The 26,035-nt window shown below is 42.3% G+C and overlaps 1 protein-coding gene across 1 annotated transcript in view; it reads left to right on the plus strand.

Annotated features, from left to right (window-relative positions):
- LOC141098900 (dual oxidase 1-like) overlaps nt 1–26,035 on the plus strand; it is a 354,647-nt gene that overhangs the window by 180,972 nt on the left and 147,640 nt on the right. The window contains exons 19-20 of the mRNA XM_073586871.1: nt 1,171–1,396; nt 1,589–1,682. Coding sequence (XP_073442972.1) covers nt 1,171–1,396; nt 1,589–1,682 — 320 coding nt within the window. The remainder of the gene's footprint in view (nt 1–1,170; nt 1,397–1,588; nt 1,683–26,035) is intronic.

A 26,035-nucleotide genomic window follows, 5' to 3' on the forward strand; every position in this document is an offset into this window, starting at 1 on the left:
ACAGATTGGCAAAAATTACACAATTATTCGCCAAATGTAGTGTGCCTTAAAATTTGTATTTCTTCCATTCCACTTTTGTGTTTTAAAATACAATGTAGATCATAACAAAAGAGAATTATATCTTCCATAAGCAGGTTTTGCATAGAGATCTTGCATTGCAGCATAGAGCCTTATTACTGGGACCTTAGTAAATGTGATGTGTATACATCATTTATATCTACAGTGGGTTCTTCTAGATAAGAAAAGCTCAATTTGGAAGAAATAGAATTTTTTTTAGCAGTGAGCCAGATGATGTAATATTCCCTAATTACTATGGTCCCACATCCCAATTAGCCATTCTGTAGAAATAATTAAATCAAATGGACAAATTAGCCTAATTTTTTAATTTTAAAAGAATAGAAACATGTCCTATATGTAAAAATCCAGAGGTATGGAGAATTTTTTGGGTTCCGCTGATTAATATTACTCGGGCCATTAGTTGAACTCAATTGCACTTATTTGATCAACTTTAATACAAGTCCCGCCAACAAAGAGTTAATCCGCACAGCCGGGAAGCTTATTCACCACACAAAGAGTTGTGTAAACTGATACTGCAAGTATGCGTATTGTAAGAAGTGCTCCAGAAACATGGGTGCCACTCCAAAGCAATTAGTCACAGCGGCTATACCAGAAAGAAAAACGGATGGCACTCACCGGTTAAAATCTTCTTTATTCAGATACTTTAAAACAACGGCATAGGGAGGATAGGAGCAGGGGTGGAAATGACGACAGCTGTTTCGCGCTGCAGTAGCACTTCTACTGGCCACACATGTGTGACCAGTAGAAGCGCTACTGCAGCGCGAAACGGCTGTCATCATTTCCACTCCTGCTCCCATCCTCCCTATGCCGTTGTTTTAAAGTATCTGAATAAAGAAGATTTTAACCGGTGAGTGCCATCCGTTTTCCTTTCTGGTATAGCAACTTTAATACAAGGTTTTCATGACTTACTACCTTTAACATAATTAACAGAGAAGGCACCAATAAGTATTTCTAGGAAGTATAAACAATTATTGAGAATACATTCATTTAATACAAGTTCATTTCAAGTTTATTTTTTTTTTTAAATTTTCTAGTAAATGTTTCATTTTTTTTCTTTGTACGTCTTATGTATCCCCTCTGTAAATCCTGTAGGTTCTTCACATTGATCAGTCAAGCATTGAAAGTTTCACTGCAGGAAGCTCCTTAAAGGTGAAAGAGGCTCTTAAATGTGAACTGAGCAGAACAGAGTTTGCAGATTCCCTGGGACTGAAACCTCATTCCTTGTTTGTGGAGTCAATGTTCTCTTTGGCAGATGAAGATGGGAATGGATATCTTTCATTCAGAGAGTTTCTAAATATATTATTGATTTTAATGAAAGGTTAGTCTACTAGGTCAGTGGTACCGCTTCTGTATTACAGATGATGTCCTGTATCACAGACAAATTTGCTATTTTCTATTATATATATATATATATATATATATATATATATATATATGTATATACATTTTATATCTCAATATTTGGTTTAGCTTAACATGTCCCATGCTAATTTTCATTTGTTAATTGTAGGATCTCCGGAGGAGAAATCAAAACTGATGTTCACCATGTATGATATTGATGGAAATGGATTTCTTTCAAAGGATGAGTTCTTTACAATGCTAAAGTAATAATGTTTTATTTTTACCAAATTCATAATGTTTTCTGTAAATAGTAAAACATTTCACAGAACTGTTCAAATTGTAACAATGTCATATATGCAAATAATGTATTATGCATCAGCACACTACATGAAATGAATACGCAAATAACCCCATTACTACATATGTCAAAAAGATACTATACCCTTAGTGATCAGTTCACCAATACGTCTTTTTACTGATGTATCGGTCTTGATTGGTTTTGGCACCAACCATGGCTTTTTAACCTCTTAAATGCTGCTGTCAATAGTGACTGCAGCACCTAAATGGTTAACAAAGTGTAAGGGCCCCCTATTAAACCCCGCCAGAACCCTGAGATCATGATTCTGTGGTCCTGATGTTTGTAATGGCAATTCACGGCCAGATAATGGCCTTAGAGTCTGCTGGCTATAGTGGCCTGTTCAGAAGTTAGCCCCATTTAGGTGGTAAAAATAATAGTTTTCCTTCCCGTCATGCCACTTTGTATTAATTCTTGAAAAGCACCCGAATGGTTAATAAACTACCTGACAGCATTTTTGAATATGTTGAGTTTTGTTGATTTTAAAGTGGTTTCACTTTTGGGGATTTTACTACACATAGGTCCGACAAAGTCACTTTAAAACTAAATAGGTCCCTAAAAAATGAAAAATTGCTGCTACAAATTTAAATCTTCTAGCATCCAAACAAAATAAAAGGATATTTTAAAAATTGCACTGCTGTAAAGCAGACATGAGGTAAATGTTGTTTAATAACTATTTTATGTGGTATGACAGTCTGGATTAAAGGGATAATAAAGTTTGAAAATTGGTAATTTTTAGAACTTTTTGACAAAGTTCTAATATTTTTATATATAAACGCAGAAAATATTGACATAAGTTTACCATTAACATAAAGTACAATATGTCATGAAAAAATAGTCTCAAAATAAATGAGATCGGTTAAAGTGTTCTAAAGTTATTACCATATAAAATGAAACTGGTCAGATTTGAAAAATTTGGCCAGGTCACTAAGAGGCTACTTGGCTAACATACAAGATCCAGAGTGTAGAAGCCATCCACCAAGGGCTAAGTAGCCTCACTGGATGAGCCCTAGCTCTATTGACTTTCCTCTCTATGAGCCTAACCAGTCCTCAAGTAAACTATGGGAGATAGGAACTAGCTTTGCTCTAACTGAAACCAGTCTGGGAGAGATGAACGGATAAGGGTGTACAGTACTATGTGTCACAATGCATTCTATTTGTATTTATTGGTCACTGTTATTTCAACCAACTTTTAATACATCAAAGCTACATTCAAATATAAAAAACTTTTTAATATATTGTACCATAAAAATATGGTTATCTCTTCCACTTATGAGGAATTTCTCCACACTGGTTCGTAAATTGACCTCTCTCTCAGAAATTTAACTAAATTCAGCCTTGCTCAAAACATGACGGACTATATGTTTACTAAGATATGTCTAAGGAGAAGGCACAAAGGTAGAGGTGGAGCAAAGTGAGAAGGCCATAGAAACACAGATATATAGTGTTGCTGCTTTCTAGTTATTCTAGAACTGAATGTGCTACAGAGGAAAAGAAGAGCAGGAATCCTTTTGTGTATGACATCATAGCAACTAATCTTCATCCACTAGCTCAGAGATAACTGACAACTGAAAATAGGTTATGCAGGGGGAAAACTGTTGAAAAATGCAGGATGCAAGGTATATACCATATTTTGCAGATTATAAGATGCACCGGATTATAAAAAACTTTTTTAATAAAATGGTGGAGCTTTTTATAATTCATGCATCTTATTGGTTACTGTGGGTGGTGACTTCAGTGGAACAGGATCCCAGGGGGCAGGAGTAGGGTAATGTTGCGGATCCCAGGCTGGGAGGAAGCGGTATTTGGAGGTGTGATGCTGCGGGTGTTCAGTGGTGCAGGGGCTATGCCGACATATTGTTAAAGGCCTGAGCCCCCGTACTTCCAGGAAAATGGCTGCCGTGGGCGGCACACACACAGAAGGAGATTTCGGCTCTGAGATCTTGTCTCCCAAAATCTCTTGCCGAGATCTCCATCTGCATTTTCCTGGAGTCCATCGCAATGTAAACCATGGAAGTGCAAGGGCTCCGTGCTTTAACAAAATGTCAGCAGAGCCCCCGCACCACCGAACACCAGCAGCATTGCACCTCTAAATATGCCCTCCTCCCAGCCTGAGGCCCAGAGCATCACCCCACTCCTGCCTCCACCAAGAGCGACCCTGGGACCCCGCTCAACCGCAGCCAGTAAGGTATATTCAAATTATAAGACGCACCCCCATTTTTCTCCAAAATTTTTGGGAAAAAAGTAAGTCTTATAATCTGAAAAATACGGTAATTACCTGAAATTGTGTTAGTTCAAATGTGCACACACATAATTGCTTATTTAAAAAATTATCTCAAACTGCAAGTATGCTTTAATACCTTTTTGATTTTGCAATTTTCTGTTTTTGCGCTTTCATTTTATTCTCCTTTTATTCCAAGAGCCATAATTTTTTTCCTTTACTCTCTCCTGGCTTGTTGTTCATGGGATGAGCTATACTTTTGAATGACACCATTCATTTTATCATGTTATGCACTGGAAAGAGGGAACAAAAATTCCAAGTGCATTGAAATTTCAAAAAAGTGCAATTCTTTGCTGTTTACCATGTTAACTACCATGTATAGTTGTGTTTAAGCTGACCCAAGTATAAGCCAAGGCACCTAATTTTGGCACGAAAAACTGGGAAAACTTATTGACTCGAGTATAAGCTGGTTATGCATTGTCCCTTCATCCCTATCCTGGTATGCATAGCTCCTCATCCCTATCCTGGTATGCATGGTTCCTCATCCCCATCCTTGTATGCATGGCTTCTTATCCCTATTCTTGTCTGCATGTCACTTGTCCCCATCCTTGTCTGCATGGCTCCTCATCCCTATCCTGGTATGCATGGTTCCTCATCCCTATCCTGGAATGCATGGTTCCTAACCCCTATCCTTGTATGAATGGTTGCTCATCCCTATCCTTGTATGCATGGCCCCCATGAGAAAAGCATTAAAAAAATCCTACTTACCTTCCCTGCTCATGTGTCCCCACTCATTAAAGTAATGAATATCCACTCTGCTCCATGCCTATGGGAGTGGAGAGAGGTGAGTATCATAACTCTTAAGTAGCGTGCACCCGTGATAGCTCGGCAGCTGCTGGATGCCGGTGGCTGCGGCTGACCCTGTGCATGCTATAAGAGAAATGAACATTCACTTGCCAGTGCAGTAAATATTCAATTCTCTCACATGGTGGGAGTGCTGATGGGCAGGATGAATGATGCGCTTCCAGCCAGTGTGTGTTATATCCCACTGACAGTGGGATTTAACTGGTTAACAGGTGTGGGTGGAGCAGCATCCAGGGAAAAGGTGTAGGCTTGGAGTGTGAGCCAGCATCAAATGTACATCAAAGGTAGTGAAGATGTTAAAGTGTAACTCCTTTCAGGAGAACTTGCAGTATGTCTCTGTCTTCCTCTAGCTACTACCTCCTCCTCTTTCACATCTCTATAGAATATTATAAGCAGTAAATATCATCTGCTATCTTAGTGAGTGAAAAATCTGTATTTACTGAGTTCAGATTTTACACGTAAAGTTAGAATTTTGAGAATGGAACATCCGTCCAGAAGGAGAAAAAATGATTTCTCTGAGTAGTGGCCGATTAGCAGGCTCATATTTTCCACTAGGCACTTGAGAACCGGTGCCTAGAGTGGCAGGCTACCCCTCCATTGGTACCTAGGGGTTTAGGTACCCAGGGTTGTGCACTGGTCGTGCTCATCATATACTGTTCAAGCCGACTAGTAACAGCTGCATCCAAGAAGTAGTGGGAGCTTGAGAAGAGTCATGCTTGATTGGTGGACCAGTCGTCCATGTGCTGTTGCTCCATCAGAGAACCCTAATCAGTAAAGAACATTTATAGAACATCGATACCATTAAAGCAATGTTTGATTGGGAGGTCAGGGAAGTCAGTATATACAACATAGTACATCATGCAGACACTGTACAGAGTCATGTGTTCTGATATACTGTGGTGAAAATAAGTATATGAAACAGTGACGATCTTGCAAGTTTTTCCACCTACAAAGAATGGAGAGGTCTGTAATTTTCATTGTAGGTATACTTCAACAATGAGAGACAAAATATAAAAATAAAAAACAGAAAATCACATTGCATGATTTTAAATAATGAAATTGCATTTTATTGCATGAAATAAGAATTTGATTCCTACCAGCTAGCAAGAATTCTGGCTCTCATAGACCTGTTAGTTTTTCTTTAAGAAGCCCTCATACTCTGCACTCATTACCTGTATTAATTGCACCTGTTTAGACTCATTACCTGTGTAGAAGACACGTGTCCAAACACTCAATCAATCATACTTTAACCTCTCCACCAAGGCCAAGATCAAAGAGCTGTCTAAGAACACAAGGTAATAAATTGTACAAGGCTGGGATGGGCTACAGGACAATAGGCAAGCTGCTGGTGAGAAGGCAATAATAGGCAAGCTGCTTGGTGAGAAAGTAACAACTGTTGGAACAGTTATTAAAAGATGGAATAAACACAAGATGACTGTCAATTTTCCTCATTCTGAGGATTCATAAAAGATCTTGCCTTGTGGAGTAAGGAAGAATCTGAGAAAGGTCAGTAATCAGATCAGAACTACACTGGAGGACCTGGTCAATGGCCTGAAGAGAGCTGGTAACACAGTCTCAAACATTACCTTTAGTAACAAGCTGCTCTGTCATGGATTAAAATCCTGCAGGGCATGCAAATTTCCCCTGCTCACACCAGCACATGTTCATAGTTCATACCCATTTGAAGTTCACCAATGACAATCTGGATGATTCAAAGGAGGCATGGGATGTCATGTGGTCAGATGAGACCAAAATAGAACTTTTTGGTATCAACTCCACTTGTCATGTTTGGAGGAAGAAGGTTGAGTACAACCCCAAGAGTACCGTTCCATCAGTGAATCATGGTGAAGGAAACATCATACTTACCATATTAAAGGGAGGATGGCTATGGTCATGTATCGTGAGATTTTGGCCAACAACCTCAGTAAGAGCATTGAAGATGGTTCATGACTGGGTCTTCCAGCATGGCAGTGACCTGAAACACACAGCCAAGGCAACAAAGGAATGGCTCCATAAGAAGCATTACAGTGTCCTGAAGTTGCCTAGCCAGTCTCCTGATCTGAACCCAATAGAAAATCTGAAACTTGATGTTGCCCAGTGACAGCTCTGAAACATGAAAGACCTGGAGAAGATCTGTATGGAGGAGTGGGCTAAAATCCCTATTGCAGTGTGAACTACCAGAAACACCTGACCTCTGTAATTGCAAACAAAAGTTTCTGTATCAAATATTGAGTTATGTTTTTCTATTGTATGAAATATTTTAACCCTTTTTTGCCATCAGATGTACTATACCATCCACGTGACCTGGCACAATTTGACCATGAAGTGTATAGTACGTCATAGCGATTGGCCGCGCACACGGGTGGTGTGCAGCCGGGTGTCAGCTGATTCTCACAGCTGACACCAGGCACTGACCGCTCCTGGAACTTTAACCCCTAGAATACTGCAATCGAACACGATCACAGCATTCTGGGAGCAGGTAGATGGTTGACAGCCCCTCTGCCTTTGAATCAGAGACCTCGCTGCATGACATGAGGTCTCGATCGCTGCCATGGTAACCCGATGTCGTCATGATCATATCCGGGTTACCAGAGCTGAGAAACTTCCTGTCATGTGCAATGCGTGTCAGGAAGTCTCTCAGGTCAGTGTGAACTGAGTGGGGCACTGACAGCTTCTATAGCATGCAGATTCTGCTTCATCAGCATGCTATAGAAGCAAAATTATTGTCCCATAGTGGGACAAAGTGTAAAAGTTAGAATGAAGTAAAAAAAATTAAATAATTGTAAAAATATTTACAAAAAAATAAGCATAATTAATAAATCAATAAAAATCTAAACAATAAAAGTACATATATTTGGTTTCACCATGTCCGTAATGACCCGGCGTATAAAACTGTCTAACTAGTTAACCCCTTTAGTGACACAAAAAGTGGAATAACACGTGACCAAAAAGACAGCAATAAATAAACATGGCACCACTGAAAACTTGATCTTGTCCCGCAAAAAATGAGCCACCATACAGCGTCATCAGCAAAAAATAAAAAAGTTATAGCTGTCAGAATAAAGTGATGCAAAACCAATTATTTTTTTCTATAAAATAGTTTTTATTATATAAAAACACCAAAACATAAAAAAAATAAAATAAATAAGGTATCGCTGTAATTGTACTGACCAGAAGAATAAAAATGCCTAATCAATTTTACCACACACAGAACGGTATAAATGCCCCCTGACAAAAAAAAGAAATTCATGAATTGCTGGTTTTTGCTCATTCTGTCTCCCAAAAATCAGAATAGAAAGTGATCAAAAAATGTCATGTGCCTGAAAGTTACCGTATACCAATAAAAATGTCAGCTCGTTCAAAAAAGCTCTCACATGACTCTAAGGGCCAAAATATGAAAAAAAATATAGCTCTCAAAATGTGGTGATGCAAAAATTAATTTTTACAATAAAAAGTGTCTTTTAGCGTGTGACAGCTGCCAAACATAAATACCCGCTATAAGGCCTCTTTCACATGTCCTGATATTTCTGGTACTGGAGATGTCAGTGTCCGTGTGTGTAATACCTGCGGCACACATGTGGCATGTGTGTGCCGCATCCATACCACATGGATGCGGCCAGGGAAGAAACATTGCAGTAAGCGCTGTTCCCCAGCGCCAAGTGATGAACACGACTCTTATCATTCTCCCCTGCTCTGCTGGCGATCGGTTACATTTAACCCTTTAAAGACCGCCGATATGCCTTTTAACGATGGCAGTTAAGGGTACTTAAACCACAGTGCCTCTTTTTAACTGCGCTGAGGTTTAAGGTTATAACACCCCCAGAGTCAGAATTTCTCCGGGGTCTCGGCTGCCGGGGGGTAGCCGAGACCCCAGAAGACATGATTTGGGTCAGTTTTTAGCAAAATAAAAAAGTCCAAATTTCCAAATAATTTTTCTCTCCTCTGATGTGATCACATGTCAGAGAAGAGAGAAATAAGGTCCACCGATAACCCCCCGGTACCTCTGTTGTCCTTGCAGGCACCCCTGAAGTCCCCCGGGCCACCAACTTCTTCTTCGGGGAGAAAATGATGGGCACATATGTAGTGCACCCGCCGAGATCTGCCGGCCGACCCTGGCAACAGTAGTAGATTTTTTCCTATTGGTTCATTTTGATCATTGTGATAGAACCTATTACAGTGATCAAAATAAAAAAAGTAAGTCAACTCCCTTTATCACCCCCTTAGTTAGAAAAAGATAATAAAATAAAAAAGATGTATTTATTTCCATTTTCCCATGAGACACAGAGTTGGGCTAAAGTTAGGGTTAGGGTTGGGACTAAAGTTAGGGTTGGGTGTCATGAACTCATTTTCTGCTCCACCAGTTGACAGTTCCCCTTCCGTTCTCCCTCTGGTGGTGACAGGAGGTAGTGCGGTTGGTTTAAGTGGTAGTGATCTGCCACCTGATGAGGAAGATAACGATTGGATCTCTGGAGTATCAGACTGGATATAAGACAGCCGACGCCCTATCCGGGTGCTGGTGATTCAATCTGCTTCTCAGGTCCTGGACTTCAGCTCTCTTCCAGTCTTCTCAAGTTAAGTTTGTCTTTTGCTAATGTTCACACTTGCGCTTGTTGGTCAATTCAATTTTTTGTGTAATCAGCCTGCCCCTGCTGGGGCTATGCTGAAATTCCACTCCTATTAATCAGTATTTGCCAATCTGCTTTTTGTCCCTTATTAGACTGGCCTCTTTCTTGCTCTGTCTCAGAATATTTCAGAGTGCTGATATAGGTTTAGAAGTCTAGTGACTTCAGGGTTAATTTTGCTATCAGAAGTGTTGGACAATATTTTTGTAGGGTTTTTTTGGCAGATTGCAGACAGTGTCTTTCCTTTTTAGTTAGCCGGGCCCCATCGTTTGCTCAGCCTATTTTTCTGCCTCTGTTTGTATTTTCATCTTGTTTCACCGTCAATATATGTGGGGGGCTGTCTTTCCTTTGGGGTGTTGCTCTGGGGCAGTTAGTTTTCCTCTTTTCCTGCTTTAGGCTTATGTAGTTCTCCGGTTGTGACGAGTAGAGTTGAGCGATACCGTCCGATACTTCAAAGTATCGGATCGGAATGGATCGGCCGATCTTAAAAAAAAAAAGTATCGGTATCGCCGATTCCGATACCGGAAGTCCCATTCAAGTCTATGGGACTTCCGGTATCGGAATAAGAAAAATCCTGTTTTTCCCTTGTACAGCCTCTCTGGGGTCTGTACGGGCCTTTCGGGGGGCTGTGCCGGCCTGCCAGGGGGTCTGTGCAGGCTCCGGTGGTCTGTGCCGGCCTGCCGGGGGGCTGTGCCGGCCTGCCAGGGGGGCTGTGCAGGCTCCGGGGGGCTGTGCCGGCCTGCCGGGGGGCTGTGCAGGCTCCGGTGGTCTGTGCAGGCCTGCCGGGGGGCTGTGCAGGCTCCGGGGGGCTATGCCGGCCTGCCGGGGGGCTGTGCAGGCTTCGGGGGTCTGTGCAGGCATCGTCCGATGGGACTACAAGTCCCATCGGGCGATGCCTGCTACCATGACAGTGATTGACACATAAGCCAATGATGGGTCAGTAGTAGTCCCATCATCCGGCTAATGTGTTGAATGAAAAAAAAAAATAAAAAAAAATTACATGCTACATACATACAACATGCATACTACATACATGCTACATTCATACTACATACTACATACATGCTACATTCATACTACATATATACTACATGCAACATACATACTACATACATACTACATGCAACATACATACTACATATATACTACATGCATGCAACATACATACTACATACATACTACATATATGCTACATACATACTACATGCTACATACATACTACATATATACTACATGCATGCTACATACATACTACATACATACTACATATATGCTACATACATACTACATGCTACATACATACTACATATATACTACATGCATGCTACATACATACTACATATACTACATACATACTACATACATACTACATGCATGCTACATACATACTACATGCTACATACATACTACATATATACTACATGCATGCTACATACATACTACATACTACATGCTACATACATACTACATATATACTACATACATACTACATACATACTACATGCTACATACATACTACATATATACTACATGCTACATACATACTGCATGCTACATGCATTCTACATACATACTACATACATACTACATGCTACATACATACCACATATATACTACATACATACTACATACAATACATTCATACAATACATACATAGACATACAGTACATATAACATAGAGTAACATACTTACCAATACTTGTCACATTGTTCCCCGAAGCCATTGTCTTTTACGGAATAAATATTAACATAACAAACCACAAAAATACTCACCCACGATCCAAAGCAGTCCACGAGTGTGTCCCACGACGATCTTGGGTAGAGAACTGCAGCATCAGCTGTTGCTGCCGTTCTCTACGGGCTGCAGGAATCCAATGACGGAAGGTAGGTATCCTTCCGCACTGTATTCCTCCGCCACTTAAAAAAAAAAAAAAGTCCCTAGTCTCACTTTATGCCATTGCTGTGTGGGAAATTCCCACGCAGCAATGGCATAAAGTGAGACTAGGGACTTTTTTTTTTTTTAAGTGGCAGAGGAATACAGTGCGGAAGGATACCTACATTCCGTCATTGGATTCCTGCAGCCCGTAGAGAACGGCAGCAACAGCTGATGCTGCAGTTCTCTACCCAAGATCGTCGTGGGACACACTCGTGGACTGCTTCGGATCGTGGGTGAGTATTTTTGTGGTTTGTTATGTTAATATTTATTCCGTAAAAGACAATGGCTTCGGGGAACAATGTGACAAGTATTGGTAAGTATGTTACTCTATGTTATATGTACTGTATGTCTATGTATGTATTGTATGAATGTATTGTATGTAGTATGTATGTAGTATATATGTGGTATGTATGTAGCATGTAGTATGTATGTAGTATGTATGTAGCATGCATGTAGCATGCAGTATGTATGTAGCATGCATGTAGTATATATGTAGTATGTATGTAGCATGTAGTATGTATGTAGCATGCATGTAGTATATATGTAGTATGTATGTAGCATGTAGTATGTATGTAGTATGTATGTAGTATATATGTAGTATGTATGTAGCATGTAGTATGTATGTAGCATGCAAGTAGTATATATGTAGTATGTATGTAGCATGTAGTATGTATGTAGCATGTATGTAGTATGTATGTAGTATATATGTAGCATGTAGTATGTATGTAGCATGCATGTAGTATATATGTAGTATGTATGTAGCATGTAGTATGTATGTAGCATGCATGTAGTATGTATGTAGTATGTATGTAGTATATATGTAGTATGTATGTAGCATGCATGTAGTATGTATGTAGTATGTATGTAGTATATATGTAGTATGTATGTAGCATGTAGTATGTATGTAGCATGCATGTAGTATATATGTAGTATGTATGTAGCATGTAGTATGTATGTAGCATGCATGTAGTATGTATGTAGTATATATGTAGTATGTATGTAGCATGTAGTATGTATGTAGCATGCATGTAGTATATATGTAGTATGTATGTAGCATGTAGTATGTATGTAGCATGCATGTAGTATGTATGTAGTATGTATGTAGCATGCAGTATGTATGTAGCATGCATGTAGTATATATGTAGTATGTATGTAGTATGTATGTAGTATGTATGTAGTATGTATGTAGTATATATGTGTTATGTATGTAGTATATATGTGGTATGTATGTAGTATGTATGTAGTATGTATGTAGCATGCATGTAGTATTTTTTTTTTTAAACATTTAACACATTAGCCAGATGATGGGACTACTACTGTCCCATCATTGGCTAATGTGTCAATCACTGTCATGGTAGCAGGCATCGCCAGATGGGACTTGTAGTCCCATCGGACGATGCTTGCACAGACCCCCGGACATCAGCACAGCCCCCCGGCAGGCCGGCACAGCCCCCCGGCAGGCCGGTACAGACCCCCACAGGGTGCACAGACCACCGGCAGGCCGGCACAGCCCCCCGGCAGGCCGGTACAGACCCCCACAGGGTGCACAGACCACCGGCAGGCCGGCACAGCCCCCCGGCAGGCCGGTACAGACCCCGGGCAGTCCACACAGCCCCCCGGCAGGCCGGCAGAGACCCCCGGAAGGCCCAAAATGACGGCGCATCATGATGCGCACACACCGCGCATCATGATGACGTCAGGCTGTCAATCAACTTTGAACTTCCGATTCCGATGCCGAATTCCGATATTGAAAAAATATCGGAAGTCGGTATCGGAATTCCGATACAGCAAGTATCGGCCGATACCCGATACTTGCGGTATCGGAATGCTCAACACTAGTGACGAGGCGTCTAGGACCAACGTAGGAACGCTCCACGACTGCTGCTAGCTGTGCGGTAAAGATCAGGGATCTGCAATCTGCATAGTTACCAACTTCTCTGGTTTTCTGAGACTTAGCTTGTTGTCTTATTTTCCTCCTCGGTTACCCATTCATAAAAGAATCACCAGCCATACTGCAGATTCTAGGGTACTCAAAAGCAGGAAAGAATTGTTAGAGAAAGAAAAAGGAAAAGAAAAAAGAAAAGAAAAAGTGTCGTTTTTTTTTTATTATGTATTTTTTCCTCTTTTTCTCTGGGGACATAGGAGGATTTTTTTCCTAATGGAGATTAAGCAACTGTCTGGTCTTGTGGAGCAGCTTGCTGCTGAAGCACAGGGAATTTCCACATACCTTATTCAGTCACATGCTGCTGAACCAAAGATTCCTACTCCTGATGTGTTTTCTGGGGATCAGTCTAAATTTCTGAATTTTAAGAATAATTGTAAATTATTTCTTGCTTTGAAGCCTAACTCATCAGGGAGCTCTGTGCAGCGGGTTAAAATTGTCATCTCCTTGCTGCGCGGCGATCCCCAGGATTGGACTTTTTCTCTGACACCTGAAAATCCTATTTTGACTAATGTGGATGCATTTGGGTTGCTTGGGGTTGTTGTATGATGAAGCTAATGCCGTTGATCAAGCTGAGAGAACCCTGTTGGCATTAAACCAGGGTCAGGATCCTGCAGAATTATACTGTCAAAGATTCCAAAAGTTACTACATGGAATGATGGTGCATTGGCAGCTCTCTTTCGGAAGGGTTTATCAGAGACCGTAAAAGATGCTATGGTGGGATTTACTGTTCTCTCTGGTCTGGATGGCCCTATGTCATAAGCCATTCAAGTTGATCGGCGTTTAAATGAACGTAAGACTACATGGGAGGCGCTGCCACCTTTTGAACAAATGTCTGAACCTATGCAATGTGATGGGGTTTTGTCTAGGGCGCAACGTCGGGAGTTTAGAAGGCGTAATTAGTTGTGTTTTTTCTGTGGAGATGCCTCTCATACTATTTCTGTCTGCCCTAAATGAGAGAAACATTTCGCACACACATTTGCTGTGGGCAGTATACAACCTAAGTTTTTGGCAATTACTCTGATCTGTTCCTTGTCCACATTTTCCACTAAGGCTTTTGTGGATTCAGGAGCAGCTCTGAATCTGATGGATTTGGACTTTGCTAAACGTTGTGGTTTGTCCATGACACCTCTGCAGATGCCCATTCCTTTGAGGGGTATTGATGCTACTCCTTTGGCGGAGAATAAATCTCAGTTTTGGACCCAGGAGATAATGCGAATTGCCCCAGACCACCAAGAAAATTGTAAATTTTTGGTGCTGCATAATTTGCATGATACTCTTGTTCTGGGTTTCCCCTGGTTGAAAACTTATAACCCAGTTTTGGATTGGAAATCTGTGTCTGTGGTGAGTTGGGGTTGTCAGTGTGTTCTTAGGGACGCTCCTGTTTTCTCCACCTCTCCTCAGTCTCATGATATTCCTGATTATCTAGCCAATTTCTCTGATGTTTTAGTGAGAGTAAGTCTGCGTCTTTGCCTCCTCAAAGGAGTTATGACTGTGCAATTGAGTTGATGCCTGGGTGTAAGTTTCCCAAGGGTCGGCTTTTCAACTTATCTGTACCCGAACATGATGCTATGCAATCCTATCTTAAGGAGTCGTTGGAGAAGGGTCATATTAGACCATCCTCGTCACCGTTAGGCACTGTTTTTTTTTGTGGCCAAGAAAGATGGTTCATTAAGACCGTGTATTGATTATCGTTCCCTTAACAAGATGACGGTTAAATATCAGTACCCGTTACCTCTGATGTCTGATTTATTCTCCAGAGTTAAGAGTGCCTGCTGGTTTACTAAGCTTGACCTCAGGGGGGAGTATAATTTTATTCGCATCAAGCACGGGGATGAATGGAAGACGGCGTTTAATACTCCGGAGGGACATTTTGAGTACCTGGTGATGCCTTTTGGGCTCTCTAATGCCCCTTCTGTCTTCCAATCCTTTATGAATGATATTTTCCGAGACTTTGTGGATACGTTTTTGATCATCAGTATCAGTATCTGGATGATATTTTGATCTTTTCTAGTGATTGGGATTCCCATGTGGAACATGTCCGGACTGTGTTCCGGATTTCGAGGGAGAATTCCCTTTTTGTTAAGGGATCGAAGTGCCTCTTTGGTGTACAGAGGATTTCGTATTTGGGATTTATCTTGTCTCCATCGACTATTGAAATGGACCCGGCCAAGGTACAGGCCATTTATGATTGGGTTCAGCCTACTTCTTTGAAGGCTCTCCAGAAGTTTTTGGGTTTTTCTAATTTCTATCGTAAATTTATAGGTAATTTTTCTAGTATTGTCAAACCACTGACTGATCTGACCAAGAAGGGAGCTGATGTGCTGAATTGGTCTCCTGAGGCTGTCTCAGCATTTCAGGAGCTTAAGTGGAGATTTACTTCAGCTCCAGTTTTACGGCAACCTGATGTCTCACTTCCATTTCAAGTGGAGGTGGACGCTTCTGAGATTGGTGCAGGAGCTGTTTAGTCCCAAAATGACCCTCTGACTTCTAAGATGAATCCCTGTGCCTTCTTTTCTCCAAAGTTCTCCACATCTGAACGCAACTATGACGTGGGGAATCGGGAATTGTTGGCCATGAAATGAGCATTTGAGGAGTGGAGACATTGGTTGGAGGGAGCTAGACATCAATTTGTGGTTTCACCAATCACAAGAATCTGATTTATCTGGAGTTGGCCAAACGCTTGAATCCTAGACAGGCTAGATGGGCCTTGTTTTTCACGCGTTTTAATTTTGTGGTCTCTTTTCTTCCGGGCACTAAGAATGTTAAAGCAGACGCCCTTTCTAGGAGTTTCTTTGCTGATTCTCTTAATGTGACTGAGCCTACTACTATCCTAGGTAAGGGGGTAGTTCTTTCTGCCATTTCGCCCGATTTGAGACGCACCCTGGAGGAATTTCAGGAGGATAAACCTGAGTGTTAGGCTGTGTGCCCACGATGCGATTTTTAAGCGTTTTTTGCTGAGATTTTCGGGGCGAAAACGCTGCGAAAATGTTTAAAAATCGTGTACAGAACGCCCCCCATGCATTCCTATGGCATTCCGCACATGCTGTGCTAATGCTGCGCTTTTTTCCGTGGCGGAAACGCATCGCGGAAAAAAAAGCAGCATGCTCATTCTTTTGTGTGGAATCGCAAAGAATTGCCGCGATTCTGCACCCATAGGAATGCATGAGAACCACTTACTTCCCGCATGTGGCTATGCCCACCATGCGGGAAGTTAAGCGTCTCATGTGCGGTTGGTACCCACGGTGTGGAGGAGAGGAGACTGTCCTCCAGGCCCTGGGCCCTGTAAAAAAAAGAATAAAAAATAAAAAATCGTGGTATATTTACCTTCCGACGTCCCGTGCTGCATTCCCGGCCTAAGCGTTCCCAGTAATGCCTTGCAGCAAGGTCCTGTGATGACGTGGTCTCACGTGACTCTAGCGGTCTCGTGAGATCGCTATAGTAACTCGAGACCAACATCATCACAGGTCTCGCAAGGCATTACTGGGAACGCTGATGCCCTGGATGGCAGCGCGGGACATCGGAAGGTAAATATACCCCGATTTTTTATTTTTTTATCATTTTTCACATAGGCGGCCTCAATAGTAAAAACACTATGTTTGACGAGTGTGACCAACCTGTCAATCACTTTCCAAGCGATGCTTCAAATCGCTTGGAAAGTGCTTGAGAAAATCGCGGCAAAATCGCGAACAGAATCGCGGTAAAATCGCGGTGAAATCGCGCGGGGGAAAAAACAGCGTGATTTCTGGGAAGGAGTCCGGTTTTCAGTGTACGTTTTAAAACGCAACGTGGGCACATAGCCTTACCCTGTGGGAAGATTGTATGTTCCTGACCAGTGGAGAAAGAGAGTGATGTCTGAAGTCCATTGCTCCGCATTGGCTGGTCATCCGGGTATTTTTGGTACCAGAGATTTGGTGAGTCGGTCGTTTTGGTGGCCTGCCTTATCTCGTGATGTCAGGAATTTTGTACAGTCCTGTGGGACTTGTTCTCGGTCTAAACCCTGTTCTCGTTCTAGTGGGTTGCTGATGCCCCTGCCGGTGCCCAAGAGGCCATGGACCCATATCTCAATGGATTTTATTTCTGATCTTCCTGTCTCTCAGAGAATGACTGTTATCTGGGTGATTTGTGATAGATTTTCGAAGATGGTCCATCTTGTACCACTCCCAAAGTTGCCATCTTCCGCTGAGTTGGTGCCCTTATTTTTACAACAGGTGGTTCGGTTACACAGGATTCCTGAGAACATTGTGTCCGATAGAGGGGTCCAGATTCTGGAAAGCCTTTTGTTCCAATCTGGGAATTCAGTTATCCTTCTCCTCCGCGTTTCATCCCCAGACCAATGGGCAGACTGAGAGAACAAACCAGACCCTGGAGTCTTATTTAAGATGTTTTATATCTGCTGACCAAGATGATTGGGTCTCATTTTTGCCCTTGGCCGATTTCGCACTGAACAATAGAGTTAGTTCTGCCACTCTGATGTCACCCATTTTCTGTAGTTTTAGGTTTCATCCTCGATTCTCTTCAGGGCAAGTGGAATCTTCGTCCTGCCCAGGTGTGGACACTGTGGTTGTGAGAATGCAGCAAATATGGGACCAAGTGGTGGATAAGTTGTCACTCTCTCAGGAAAAGGCCCAGCATTTTTCCAACCGGCGTAGGACCATTGGTCCCCAGTTTAAAGTGGGTGATATGGTTTGCCCGTCATCTAAGAATATTCCTATGAAGGTTGCATCTCCAAAATTTAAGCCAAGATTTATTGGACTTTATAAGATTTTGGAGATTCTTAATCCTGTTTCTTTTCGATTGGCTCTTCCAGTTACGTTCAAAATCCATAACGTATTTCACAAGTCACTGTTGAAAAGGTTTGTTGAGCCAGCAGTTCCTATGGCAGCACCTCCTTATCCTGTATTGGTTAAAGGCAATGTGGAATATGAGGTAGAGAAAATATTGGATTCTCGTTTGGTTAGACGGACACTCCAGTATTTGGTCAAATGGAAGGGTTATGGCCAGGAGGATAATTCTTGGGTCTCTGCCTCTGATATTCATGCCAATAAATTGGCTCATGCTTTTCACCGGGCCCATCCTGATCGGCCTGGTGGCATGGATGAGGGTTCGGTGACCCCTTCTCAAGGGGGGGTACTGTCATGAACTCATTTTCTGCTCCACCAGTTGAGAGTTTCCCTTCCGTTCTCCCTCTGGTGGTGACAAGAGGTAGTGGTAGTGATCTGCCACCTGATGAGGAAGGTAACGATTGGATCTCTGGAGTATCAGACTGGATATAAGACAGCCGACGCCCTATTCGGGTGCTGGTGATTCAATCTGCTTCTCAGGTCCTGGACTTCAGCTCTCTTCCAGTCTTCTCAAGTTAAGTTTGTTTTTTGCTAATGTTCACACTTGCGCTTGTTGGTCAATTCAGTTTTTTGTGTAATCAGCCTGCCCCTGCTGGGGCTATGCTGAAATTCCACTCCTATTAATCAGTATTTGCCAATCTGCTTTTTGTCCTTTATTAGACTGGCCTCTTTTTTGCTCTGTCTCAGAATATTTCAGAGTGCTGATATAGGTTTAGAAGTCTAGTGACTTCAGGGTTAATTTTGCTATCAGAAGTGTTGGACAATATTTTTGTAGGTTTTTTTTGGCAGATTGCAGACAGTGTCTTTCCTTTTCTGTCCTTTTTAGTTAGCCGGGCTCCATCGTTTGCTCAGCCTATTTTTCTGCCTTTGTTTGTATTTTCATCTTGTTTCACCGTCAATACATGTGGGGGGCTGTCTTTCCTTTGGGGTCTGCTCTGGGGCAGTTAGTTTTCCTCTTTTCCTGCTTTAGGCTTATGTAGTTCTCCGGTTGTGACGAGGCGTCTAGGACCAACGTAGGAACGCTCCATGACTGCTGCTAGCTGTGCAGTTAAGACAGGGATCTGCAATCTTCTCTGGTTTTCTGAGACTTAGCTTGTTGTCTTTTTTTTCCTCCTCGGTTACCCATTCATAACAGTTGGGGCTAAAGTTAGGGTTAGGATTAGGGTTGAGGCTAGAGTTGGGGTTAGGTTTGGATTACATTTATGGTTGGGATTAGGGTTAGGTTTGGGATTAGGGTTAGGGGTGTGTTAGGGTTAGGTTTGTGGTTAGGGTTGGGATTAGGGTTAGGGGTGTGTTAGGGTTAGGTTTGTGGTTAGGGTTAGGGTTGGGATTAGGGTTAAGGGTTTGTTGGAGTTAGAATTGGGGGATTTCCATTGTTTAGGCACATTAGAGGCTCTCCAAATGCGACATAGCGTCCGTTCTCAATTCCAGCCAATTCTGCATTGAAAAAGTCAAACGGTGCTCCTTCTCTTTCGAGCTCTGCCATGTGCCCAAACAGTGGTTTACCTGCATATATGGGGTATCAGCATACTCAGGACAAATTATACAACTTTTCTTGTCCATTTTCTCCTGTTACCCTTAGGAAAATAAAAAATTGGGGGCAAAAAGATCATTTTTGTAAAAAAAATAATTATTTTTTATTTCTATGGTTCTACGTTATAAACTTCTGTGAAGCACTTGCAGGTTCAAAGTGCTCACCACACATTTAGATAAATTCTTTAGGGGTCTACTTTCCAAAATAGTGTCAATTGTGGGGGGTTTCCACTGTTTAGGCACATCAGGGGCTCGCCAAACGCAACATGGCATACGATCTAAATTCCAGCTAATTTTGCAGTGAAAAGTCAAACAGCGCTCCTTTCCTTCCGAGCTCTGCCATGCACCCAAACAGTGGTTTACCTGCATAAATGGGTTGTCAGCGTACTCATGACAAATAATACAACAACTTTTGGGGTCCAATTTCTCCTGTTACCCTTTGTAAAATAAAAAAATATTGGATCTGAAGTAAATTTTTTGTGAAAAAAGTTAAATGTTCATTTTTTGTAAACATTCCAAAAAATTCCTGTGAAGCACCTGAAGGCTTAATAAACTTCTTCCATGTGGTTTTGAGCACCTTCAGGGGTGCAGTTTTTAGAATGGTGTCATGTTTGTGTATTTTCTATCATATAGACCCCTCAAAGTGACTTGAAATGTGATGTGGTCCCTAAAAAAAATGGTGTCGTAAAAATTAGAAATCGCTGTTTAACTTTTAACCCTTATAACTTCCTAAAAAAATTGGTAAAATTGTGCTTATCTAAATTAAACATGTGGAAAATGTTACTTGTTAAATATATTATGTGACATATACAGTATCTGTGATTTAAGAGCATGAAAATTCAAAGTTGGAAAATTGCAAAATTTTCAAAATTTTTGGCAAATTTCCATTTTTTTCACAAATAAACGCAAATAAATTTTATCACTATCATGAAGTACAATATGTCGTCAGAATCACCAGGATCCATGAAAGCGTTTCAGAGTTATTACCCCACAACGGGACAGTGGTCAGAATTGTAAAAATTGGCCAGTTCATTAACATGCAAACCACCCTAGGTGGTAAAGGGATGGCAAATTAACTATTTAAAAATCCTACAATGTGATTTTCTCTATTTTTTTTTTTAAAGAAAAACTAAGAGGTTTGTGAAAGCCAAAATCCTTGCTGGATGGTAGGTGATCAAATACTTATTTCATGCAATAAAATACAATTTATTCATTTAGAAATTATAGAATGTACCGTATATACTCGTGTATAAGCCGACCCATGTATAAGCCGACCCCCCTAATTTTGGCACAAAAAACTGGGAAAACTTATTGACTCCCGTATAAGCCTAGGGTGCACAGAGAGTGGCCCCAGTTATGTTGCACAGTGAGTGGCACCAGATAATGCTGCACAGTGAGTGGCCCCAGTTATGCTTCACAGCGAGTGGCCCCAGTTAATACTGCACAGTGAGTGGCCCCAGTTTTGCTGCACAGTGTGTGGCCCCAGATAATACTGCACAGTGAGTGGCCCCAGTTATGCTGCACAGTGAGTGGCCCCAGATATTGTTGCACAGTGAGTTGCCCCAGACAATGCTGCACAGTGAGTGGCCCCAGATAATGCTGCACAGTGAGTGGCCCCAGATAATGCTGCACAGTGTGTGGCCCAATAATGCTGCACAGTGAGTGGCCCCAGATAATGCTGCACAGTGAGTGGCCCCAGATAATGCTGCACAGTGAGTGGCCCCAGTTTTGCTGCACAGTGTGTGGCCCCAGATAATGCTGCACAGTAAGTGGCCCCAGTTATGCTGCACAGTGAGTGGCCCCAGTAAATGCTGCACAGTGAGTGGCCCCAGTTTTGCTGCACAGTGTGTGGCCCCAAGTAATACTGCACAGTGAGAGGCCCCAGTTATGCTGCACAGTGAGTGGCCCCAGTTATGCAGCACAGTGAGTGGCCCCAGTTTTGCTGCACAGTGTGTGGCCCCATCATGTTGTTGCTGCTGCCGCTGCCTCCGTTACAAAAAAAACTGTATACTCACTTCCATCGCTGCCCCCTGCTCATCAGCATTGCGGGCTCTGCAGTGACTGTGCAGGCAGGCAGAGGACGCAAGACAGCAGAGCGACACGCAGGGACAGGTGAATATGCCTCCCCCGTTCATACTCAGCCCCGTCCTGGTGCTTGTCTCTGCAGCGCAGCCCCCCCTGCTTGTTCCATGTTCTCGGCGCTGCTCTTCCTGCTTCAGCGGTCACGTGGTACCGCTCATTAAACTCATGTATATGCGCATATTCATGAGTTTAATGAGCAGTACCACATGACTGCTGAAGCAGGAAGAGAGCAGGGTGCCGAGAACATGGAACAAGCAGAGGGGCTGCAGAGATGAGCCAGGAGGGGTAAATAAGGTCTCTGACACCCCCGCTCCCCCTCCCCCGCCGATCCCCCCAGTATATGACTCGTGTATAAGCCGAGAAGGGGACTTTTAGCCCAAAAAAAGGGCTGAAAATCTCGGCATATACATGAGTATATACGGTAATTTTCTATTTTTGTTTTTAGATTTTTGTCTGTCACAGTTGAAGTGTATCTATGATAAAAATTACAGACCTCTGCATTCTTTGTAGTTGGGAAAACTTGCAAAACTGGCAATGTATCAAATTCTTATTTTTAGGAAAAATCTATATACTGTAATGCTCCTTTATAGTGTATACATGTACAGTCATGGCCAAAAGTTTTGAGAATGACACAAATATTAATTTTTACAAAGTCTACTGCTTCATTTTTTCTAATGGCAATTTGCATATACTCCAGAATGTTATAAAGAGTGATCAGCTTAACAGCAATTACTTGCAAAGTCAATATTTGCCTAGAAAATGAACTTTATTGGGGGATAAAGTTCATTGGGGGAAACACATTTCAACGTCATTGCAGCCCTGCCTTAAAAGGACCAGCTAACATCGTTTCAGTGATTGCTCCATTAAAGAAAGGTGTGGGTGTTGATGAGGACAGGGCTGGAGATCAATCTGTCATGATTAAGTAAGAATGACACCACTGGACACTTTAAAAGGAGGCTGGTGCTTGGCATCATTGTTTCTCTTCTGTTAACCATGGTTATCTCTAAAGAAACACGTGCAGTCATCATTGCACTGCACAAAAATGGCCAAACAGGGAAGAGTATCGCAGCTAGAAAAATTGCACCTCAGTCAACAATCTATCGCATCATCAAGAACTTCAAGGAGAGAGGTTCCCTTGTTGCCAAAAAGGCTCCAGGGCGCCCAAGAAAGACCAGCAAGCGCCAGGACCGTCTCTTAAAAGTGTTTCAGCTGCAGGATCGGGCTACCAGCAGTGCAGAGTTTGCTCAGGAATGGCAGCAGGCAGGTGTGAGTGCATCTGCACGCACTGTGAGGCGGATACTCTTAGAGCAAGGCCTGGTCTCAAGGAGGGCAGCAAAGAAGCCACTTCTCTCCAGGAAAAACATCATGGACAGACTGATATTCTGCAAGAGGTACAGGGAGTGGACTGCTGAGGATTGGGGTAAAGTCATTTTCTCTGATGAATCCCCTTTTCGATTGTTTGGGACATCTGGAAAACGGCTTATTCGGAGAAGACCAGGTGAGCGCTTCCACCAGTCTTGTCTCATGCCAACTGTCAAGCATCCTGAAACCATTCATGTGTGGGGTTGCTTCTCAGCCAAGGGAATGGGCTCTCTCTCAGTCTTGCCTAAAAACACAGCCATGAATAAAGAATGGTACCAGAATGTCCTCCAAGAGCAACTTCTCCCAACCGTCCAAGAGCAGTTTGGCGATCAACAATGACTTTTTCAACATGATGGAGCACCTTGCCATAAAGCAAAGGTGATAACTAAATGGCTCAGGGAACAAAACATAGAGATTTTGGGACCATGGCCTGGAAACTCCCCAGATCTTAATCCCATTGAGAACTTGTGGTCAATCATCAAGAGACGGGTGGACAAACAAAAACCTTCAAATTCAGACAAAATAAAAGCATTAATTTTGCAAGAATGGACTGCTATCAGTCAGAATTTGATCCAGAAGTTGATTGAGAGCATGCCAGGGAGAATTGCTGAGGTCCTGAAGAAGAAGGGTCAACACTGCAAATATTGCCTTGCTGCATTAACTCATTCTAACTGTCAATATAACCTTTTGCTACTCATAATATGATTGCAATTATATTTCTGTAGGTGATAAAAACATCTGACAAACACACATAAAAACCAGAGGCCAGCAGATCATGTGAAAATATAATATTTGTGTCATTCTCAAAACTTTTGGCCATGACTGTATATACGTGTGAATATCAAATGTCCTTTTTAGGTATAACACCATCCTCATATCAACATGAATTCATACACCAACCCCAGCAAGACAGGGGATAAAGAGGCATAGGCAAACATAAAATAAAATTTGAATATTTATTTATAACATTTTAAAATACAATTTCCAAAGGAGTCTCTCAAACAGGTAAGAAAAAAGGGGAGGGACAATGAGCAAAAACACAATATCAGTAGTGGTAAAAGTACCATAGCAGAGGTTAATAATAATGGCTCAAGCTATCTCTAGATATCAACCAAAAACAATTTATATATGAATAGTGCCCATATGTTGCAGCGGTATCAATAAAGATTGATTAGCTCTGTCCCAGCCTGAAGTGCTTCAGTGCACATATAAGAAAACCAATGCTAATAGACAATGTCTTGCTGGGGTTGGTGTATGAATACATGTATATACATGTATTTTCTATATCAACACACTGTAAAGTATCTGTACTATATACACTGCTCAAAAAATAAAGGGAGCACTTAAACAACAGAATATAACACCAAGTAAATCAAACTTCTGTGAAATCAAACTGTCCACTTAGGAAGCAACACTGATTGACAGTCAATTTCACATGCTGTTGTGCAAATGGAATAGAAAACAGATGGAAATTATTGACAATTATCAAGACACCCTCAATAAAGGAGTGGTTCTGCAGGTGAGGACCACAGACCACATCTCAGTGCCAATGCTTTCCGGCTGATATTTTGGTCACTTTTGAATGTTGGTTGTGCTTTAACACTCGTGGTAGCATGAGATGGACTCTACAAGCCACACAAGTGGCTCAGGTAGTGCAGCTCATCCAGGATGGCACATCAATGTGAGCTGTGGCAAGAAGGTTTGCTGTGTCTATCAGCATAGTGTCCAGAGGCTGGAGGCACTACCAGGAGACATGCCAGTACACCATCAGACGTGGAGGGGGCCATAAGAGGGCAACAACCTAGCAGGAGGACTGCTACCTCAGCCTTTGTGCAAGGAGGAAGAGAAGAAGCACTGCCAGAGCCCTGCAAATTGATCTCCAGCAGGCCACAAATGTGCATGTGTCTGCAAAAACTGTTAGAAACCAACTCCATGAGGATGGTCTGAGTGCCTTCACATCTCCTGGTGTACTGGCCTGACTCCTGGTATCACCTCCAGCCTCTGGACACTATGCTGACAGATACAGCAAACCTTCTCGCCACAGCTCGCATTGATGTGCCATCCTGGTGAGCTGCACTAGCTGAGCCACTTGTGTGAGTTGTAGAGTCCGTCTCATGCTACCACTAGTGTGAAAGCATAAACAACATTCAAAAGTGATCAAAACATCAGCCAGAAAGCAATGGTACTGAGATGTGGTTTGTGGTCCCCACCCAGGGCCGGACTGAGACCAAAAAGCAGCCCTGGGACAAAAAAAATCACCAGCCCACATACAATGAATGTCCTCACCCAAATCGTAGAATACTGGCAGATTGTGCCAACTTTTGCTTTAGCTCACACGCACACGTATCACACAGCTCACACAAGTATCTCACACACACACAGCTCACACGTATCACACACGCTGTATCACAGCTCACACACACAAGTAGCTCACACAGCTCACGCTCACACACACGTATCACACAGCTCACACACACACAAGTAACTCACACACACGTATCACACAGCTCACACACACAGTTCACACACAGCTCACGCTCACACACACAGCTCACACGTATCACACAGGCATGTATCACACAGCTCATACACAGCTCACGATCACACACACAGCTCACATGTATCACACACACATGTATCACACAACTCACACACTCAAGTAGCTCACACATCTAACGCTCATACACAGCTCACACACACAGCTCACATACACACAGCTCACACTCACACACAAGTAGCTCACACACGTTTCTCACACAGCTCACACACACACATGTATCACACACACAAGTAGCTCACACACACAGCGCACGCTCACACGCATGCATCACACAGCTCACACTCACACACAGCT

This window comes from Dendrobates tinctorius, unplaced genomic scaffold, assembly GCF_039654945.1.
Source record: "Dendrobates tinctorius isolate UK_male_01 unplaced genomic scaffold, ASM3965494v1 ptg000097l, whole genome shotgun sequence".
Taxonomy (NCBI): domain Eukaryota; kingdom Metazoa; phylum Chordata; class Amphibia; order Anura; family Dendrobatidae; genus Dendrobates; species Dendrobates tinctorius.